The 7,154-nt window shown below is 41.8% G+C and overlaps 1 protein-coding gene across 2 annotated transcripts; it reads left to right on the top strand.

Annotated features, from left to right (window-relative positions):
• The first annotated feature begins 1,171 nt into the window (after nt 1-1,171).
• On the top strand, nt 1,172-6,579 carry LOC100146092 (V-type proton ATPase subunit B 1). Of its 2 annotated transcripts, none has more exons than XM_044573769.1 (15): nt 1,172-1,424; nt 1,803-1,882; nt 2,457-2,512; nt 2,626-2,724; nt 2,908-2,967; nt 3,287-3,398; nt 3,554-3,759; nt 3,845-3,976; nt 4,152-4,289; nt 4,920-5,070; nt 5,374-5,456; nt 5,576-5,623; nt 5,733-5,786; nt 5,871-5,954; nt 6,044-6,579. In XM_044573769.1, exons 2-15 carry the CDS (start codon nt 1,825-1,827, stop codon nt 6,227-6,229), a joined length of 1,467 nt encoding a protein of 488 aa, XP_044429704.1. In that variant the 5' UTR covers nt 1,172-1,424; nt 1,803-1,824; the 3' UTR covers nt 6,230-6,579. The 2 variants fall into 2 exon arrangements, with proteins under 2 accessions (XP_044429704.1, XP_044429703.1); XM_044573768.1 differs by lacking the exon at nt 1,172-1,424 and adding an exon at nt 1,435-1,535.
• Nucleotides 6,580-7,154: the final 575 nt, after the last annotated feature.

Genomic DNA, 7,154 nt, shown 5'->3' with positions numbered 1-7,154 from the left:
GTGGTATAAGTCGACACTCCGCAAAACAATATGAATCGCCAAACATCTGATCTAGTATAGACAATGGAGGTAGACACGTAACCCTAGCCTGACCATCCACGTGGCAGCACATCGCAATCAGACAAAACAATGACAGAATTGTCGAATTTGAACGTGACAAGTTACAGGGTGCTGGAAATATCTATTTTTTGACAGGCAACAACAAGAGCTTTGCCAGATCTTAATAGAAAGAGAAAGAGGCCGAAGCTCCAGAGTACAGCACAAACACAAGCAAGACCGCACAGTGATCAGGACCGACCCACTCATTCTGTTTTCTTTTATCAATGAAAAGATACGCAAGCTTTGCGTACTTGCGAAAATAAATTATTTGACAAAATTTACTACTTTTCGAGAAATATTATTCGAAGGTACGTCTCACAAACTAAATTTAGAACCTTGACAAACTCTCGGTTTCTATAGGAATTTAACTGTTTTCCGCAAAAACATACATGCTCTTATATCAGCATACCTCATGACCAAGGGATTCTGCAGTTTGCTCAAGGTTAAACAAGGGAAGACGGATTCTAAATTTGTTCCTTGCCCCGAGGGGAAGCATGTAGAGCCACATGCTAGCATATGTTCTGCTTTGGTCTAATTGAATTAGGGCACATTTACAAAAAGAACCTGTAACCAAACCATATCAGACTTGCTCGTATCACCCTTATCTGAAGTCATGGCCTTTGGAGAACACATAAGCCAGGGAGCAAATGGTCCCGTGACGACATGATATCATCCCATCCCGTGGTCCACCAGCAGCTTAATAATTTTATTTTATTGCAAGAAGTGGATCCAAATAATTTTGGACATTGTTTACCGGCCCCTCTCTGTCTCAGAAAACATGACATTATGCAGAGAGCATTTTTGGTAGTACAGTACATTGGTAGTGTATCTTTTAGGAGTAGGCGACGATGACCTGTTGAAAAAGCGGCAAGCGGCTGAACCAAGTGTTTCAATATATGTGAATTTATATATATGCACAGGTTCAATTCCCATCGTTCGACCACCGCATCTTTGCGAACAGCGAACTCAAAGGAAAATGTAATATTCTCACCCTCCTATTCTTGAGTCCGGATTAGAATCCACTGTGAAAAAACAGCCACACAGGAACACAGTATTTTTGAAGGAGGATAAAATTTTAGAGGCGGGCTGATTCATGTCTGATCCTGTCACGGGGCGTATTTAGAAATTCGGTATTCCTGCAGGGTCTGACACGCAAAAGCGGTACCGTATCCCCTCCCTCAACGATTGGGTTTCCCTGCATTAATTTCCCGTCTGCCCCTCCTCTCTCCGCCTCTTCTTCTCCCAGCTGCGTCGTCGCCCACACGATCCACCAGCACCACCTCCACCTCCCTCTTCTCGCCGCCTCCCACCGATCCCGACCCGAGGTACGCTCCCTCCCCAGCTCTCGAACCTTCCACACCCTGGTCCCGTGCCGAAGCTCGCTCGCCTCGCGCCTCGGGCAGCCAATCTCCCCCCACCGCGCGCGGGGAGGCTAGGTTCGTCCCGCCACGCTTACGGGTGTCGAATCCGAGATCGAGATCGAGATCTGCCCCCAATGCCTAGATCTGGGTCCAGGGGTCGGGCGGAGGCCCCGCGTCTCGGTTGTCGCGCCTGAATTGGGAGCAGCGGGCGCGATTGGCAGACAGCTTGCTGTGTAATTTTTTTTTTGTCGGCGGGATCGGGGTTGTCCGCGCGTTGTTTGGAGAAGCACGGATCGCTTTGTCTGCTGATTCTGATGGCGCGGTTCGTGATGCTCTCCGCAGGTTGCTCTTCGTTGGGTTCAGCATGGGTCTGGTGAAGGAGGGCGCCGACATGGAGGAGGGAACCCTGGAGATCGGCATAGGTGAGTAATTGAACACGTCTCGTTTAGTGTCTCCTTATGCTTTAGTTTTGTGTGCCCAGCAGTGGTTATGTTGCGCCATTGCCTGTTGTCGTCGGGTAACTGCCATTGCAGCCCGTCAGCACTTGCATTGTCACGCCAGCTTTGGATAGGAAGTTTGAGATGCTGACTATGTGTAAATGAGCTTAGGCTACAAGATAAGGGACCATTTGATATAATAATATAAAAAAGCCACAGAGCTTTTGCTGGAAATCCATAGTGTTCCAATAGAGAGGGACCTAATCAAATTGTAGACGAAGTTTGCTTTTTGTAGCTTTGCAGTTTATTTTTAACTATGCAACATTATGTTCCTTCAGGTCTTGCACTATGCCAATTATTTTAGACTATCGTTCATTTTTCTTCTAATGTTAGCCTTTTTGGAAACTTCATTTATAACAAAAGGTGCATTCCGCTAAGTACAATTCATTGTTGTCAACGGCATACTGTCAAAGTGCACATACTAGTGCTGCTGCTAGAAAAGCATTCTTTCCAGACGACCGAACAAAGACGGTGCTTACTAAACAATTTACTTATGCAGAGTACAGGACAGTTTCTGGTGTGGCAGGACCTCTGGTTATCTTGGACAAAGTAAAGGTGTGTATGCTTTTCTAATTTGAACATCTCTTAGCATATTCCCACATTTTTTACCGGATTATTCTAGCAGTTCCCTTTTCTTACTATTTCATTATTGTCATTATGGCATATAGGGCCCAAAATACCAGGAGATTGTAAACATCCGATTGGGAGATGGCACCACTCGGCGTGGTCAAGTTCTGGAAGTTGATGGTGAAAAGGCTGTTGTGCAGGTTAATTAATATTCTCTCCTGCATTGTTTTGACGAAAAAAATGTTCAATCTAGTCTCTTTCTGAAATAATACCATTTTATGTTCTGATTTGATTTAGTAATATGGTTGGTTTAATTTCATTTTCGAGTAAACTTTAGACTGCCGTTAGCTATGTTTATCTGAACGGCTTGATTGATTATACAGGTCTTCGAAGGCACTTCAGGAATAGACAACAAATACACAACTGTTCAGTTCACAGGCGAGGTAAATGCCCATTATCCACAAGCTCTTCTTGTCTTTTTACTATCTAAATTCTCTCTAAAAGGAAGCTTTCGGTTGGCCACTGTTAGTATATGATGAACTGATGATGAGGACATTCATTCTTGAAATTGTTAAGTCATGCTTATTGTTGATTAAGGAGGCACCGCAACTGCATATCACTGGAACTGAATAACATGGAGAAGCCCATGCTGAACTATGAGAATGAAATTTAAAATAATATTGTCTTCCTTCTTGTTTGTATATGAACATGACAAGCTGCCACTTTTTGTTGCCTACTTATGGTATGCTGCTTCTGTGACAGGTCCTGAAAACTCCTGTCTCACTTGATATGCTTGGACGCATTTTTAACGGCTCTGGAAAACCTATTGATAATGGCCCCCCGATATTGCCTGAGGCCTACTTGGATATCTCCGGTAAGTGCTTTCTCAGTTGAAGGACACTGTTATTTAAGAGCCTCATGGTTAATTGTATGTTCAGTATTCTTTATAGGACAAAATTAGAACTATGAATGGTGTTAAACTGTAATCATTTTTTACTTCTGATAGTTATGTATTGTTACTTATTTCAGGAAGTTCTATCAACCCAAGTGAGAGAACCTACCCAGAGGAGATGATTCAAACAGGCATATCTACAATTGATGTCATGAACTCCATTGCTCGAGGGCAAAAGATTCCTCTCTTTTCTGCTGCTGGTCTTCCTCATAATGAAATCGCTGCTCAGATTTGTCGTCAGGCTGGTCTTGTCAAGAGGCTGGAGAAAGGAAAGCATGCAGAGGTAACCATCTCTTTGAAAGAGACCATTTTGTCAATCGTGGCCAAATCATTGCTTGTTGATTGATCTGATTTCTTTGATGTACTAGGGTGGTGGTGAAGATGACAATTTTGCTATTGTGTTTGCTGCTATGGGAGTGAACATGGAGACAGCCCAATTCTTCAAACGCGATTTTGAAGAGAATGGTTCAATGGAGAGGGTCACCCTTTTCCTGAACTTGGTATTTACATTCTACTTGTTAACCAGACTTTTTCCTACCGCAAGGCAAAAAATGTTACTGCATATATTGCTATAATTTATACTTGATAGTATTTTAGTTGTCTCCTAAACAAGATTTGACTTGGGCAATGCCAAACAAAACATAATTTAACACTCTGCTCCTGTTTGTCTTGTAGGCAAATGATCCCACGATCGAACGTATCATCACCCCTCGTATTGCGCTAACAACAGCAGAATATTTGGCATATGAATGTGGGAAGCACGTTCTTGTCATCTTGACAGATATGAGTTCATATGCAGATGCACTTCGTGAGGTATTGCCCTTTATATTTCATCAACTAGAGCATGATTCCATTGAAGTTTATTTTCCAATCAGTTAGCTCTTCCTTGGAGTACTTCTTGTCCTGATGTTTTGCCAGTGACCTGAATAACTAATGATTTTATAAGGGAAGGATTGATAAAATTGTATAACCTTTGCACACTAAAATCCATCAATCTAATTGCAAAAATTACTGTCCGAATGATAAAACTTGAAATTATCTTGTACAAAATGCAGTACAAACTGAAGTGGCAGAGTTTGGTCGTGATCTGGTGTCAAAATTATCTTTTTTTTCTTTCAGTTTTTTATTATCATCACACCACTGCCAAACGGCTATATAGTGTTAGTGTTGAAAACAGAACCTTGACATTTTTATTAGCTTCTAACAGTGTTTTGTAGTTTTCTCTATCCAGTAAGTTGGAAGATTTCCACCTTGGTAGTATTGCATTTCGGAGTATATGTAGTACTCCCTCCGTCCCATAATATAAGAACGTTTTTGACACTAGTGTAGTGTTAAAAAACGTTCTTATATTTTGGGACAGAGGGAGTAACTTTTATGCTCAACTGTAATAAATTTGCACTTGCTGCCATAACAAGTCAGTAACCCACTTCTGCTTATGTGTAGGTATCAGCAGCCCGAGAAGAGGTGCCAGGTAGGCGTGGTTATCCTGGATATATGTATACTGATCTGGCAACCATTTATGAGCGTGCTGGGCGTATTGAAGGAAGAACAGGCTCCATTACCCAAATACCCATTCTAACTATGCCTAATGATGGTAAGTAGCGAATTGCGTGCTCTGTATTTCTTATATAGCACCGTCAATTATGTTCTTAACATGCTAATATACTTGACGTGCTATAGATTAAAATCAGCATATTGTCTGTCATTTTGCTGAGTCCTGAGTGTGACACAATCTAGCATGTGCGCCACTCTAGCATGAGTATCTCTCTTGTTTCGTCGACCAACATCAACTGCAAATCTGATTGCATTTAGGCCAATCATTACTGCACATTCCGTTTTATTGACCATTTTACATAAGAATGCAATGACAATAGAGTGTTCTTTTCCCTCCAAACAGATATCACACATCCAACTCCTGATCTCACGGGGTACATTACTGAAGGACAGATATACATTGACAGACAGCTCCATAACAGACAGGTACTTTTAACTTGTTCTTTTACTTCTGGAATGCAGCTTTTTATCATTTAGAACCTGTAGTAGTTTCTTTTCCTTAATATTTTTCTCAATGTTTACATGATGTCATGGTATTGTTTCAGATATACCCACCCATCAATGTCCTTCCATCTCTCTCTCGGTTGATGAAGGTGAGACCGCTTACCAATCGAGCTTTATAAAACTGGATCCATTACTTTAAGATGTTATCAGGATTTCATCCTGAAATTTAGTTCTAAGAACCGTCAATAATTCTTGCAGAGTGCTATTGGTGAGGGTATGACCCGGCGAGACCATTCAGATGTGTCTAACCAGGTACTTCCTTGAACACTGTATATTTGGTTCCCTTGCAGCCAATTGTAACATACAGAGGAATCACGCATACTGCTTTCTGTTCAGCTTTATGCCAACTATGCCATTGGAAAGGATGTCCAGGCCATGAAAGCAGTTGTGGGAGAGGAGGCTCTCTCTTCTGAAGATCTGGTATGCTACTGCTCATTAACGAACTAATGCATGGACATACAGTCTTTTAAAAGTTAAGAATCTAATATATTGTTGTTTCTCTTGTGCAGCTTTATCTAGAATTCCTGGACAAATTTGAGAGGAAATTTGTAGCACAGGGAGCATATGATACTCGGAACATCTTCCAGTCACTTGACCTAGCATGGACATTGCTTCGCATCTTCCCTCGCGAGCTCCTCCATCGTATCCCTGCGAAGACCTTGGATGCATTCTACAGCAGAGATGCTGCCCACTGATCTCATCTTTGTTGGGAGATCCAATGTTTTCTCAAGTGCAGATTGAATAAATTGAGCAGTTCAAACTTCTGGGCTTTTTGCTGTAGTAATTATATAGTCAGATCCCATTCTTTTTGAGTCAGCGAGCATATGTTATCTGTAGATTTCTTGGGTCACGGCGTCTTCTGTAATATTATTGTCTTGTGTAATATCATCTCCTGTATTGTTGAACCAACGCACATGAGCTCTTTTTTGGTTTCACTTCCTGGAACTCTTAGCAAGAGCATTCTAGGCCAAGATGCTCGAACACGCTGGTTGTATCTACTTTTGTGTATGAATAAAGATGGGGCAATAAACTGTGCTGGACTGCACGTGCTAGTGTACATCGTCAACCACACGGGTTCTGTCTGTAACCTCTAGCCTGTAATTATTTTCTCTTGGTACTTCTTTACTTTTCTGGGAAGAGGAGCCTTGGGCGCAGTGGTAAATCTGCTGCCTTGACCATGTCACGCCTCTTATAGAAATGTAGGAAATAGCTGCGTACAATAGACCTAAAGTGGTCGGGCCTGCACAAGCGGGAGCTACATGCACCGAGCAGTCTTTGCTTTACTTTTCTGAAACTTTAATTATTTTCTCTTCCTACTTATTTACTTTTCTGAAACTTGAAACGCACAGTAACTTGATTGCCGTGTGCATGAGAAAGTTGCAGTGGAGACTATTTTACCAGGGGTTGCAAGTTGCGCCGAACTAAGCGTAGAGAAAGAGGAAAGGGTAGTCATTAATGTTGATCGTTTCATTGACTTTGAATGATCGCTTTTGAACGGTTGTTCAAACTTGGTTTGGTACTGGGATATACTTGAATTTCATTAGTGCCTTTCTGTTAACTTTTTTAGAGTATTTGGTTTTGTAGTTGTACGATAGATTCTTTCTACCGAGTGTTATATGT

This window comes from Triticum aestivum, chromosome 7B, assembly GCF_018294505.1.
Source record: "Triticum aestivum cultivar Chinese Spring chromosome 7B, IWGSC CS RefSeq v2.1, whole genome shotgun sequence".
Taxonomy (NCBI): Eukaryota; Viridiplantae; Streptophyta; class Magnoliopsida; order Poales; family Poaceae; genus Triticum; species Triticum aestivum.
Note: the sequence above shows the minus strand (reverse complement) of the source record. Positions and strands in the feature narration are given on the sequence as shown.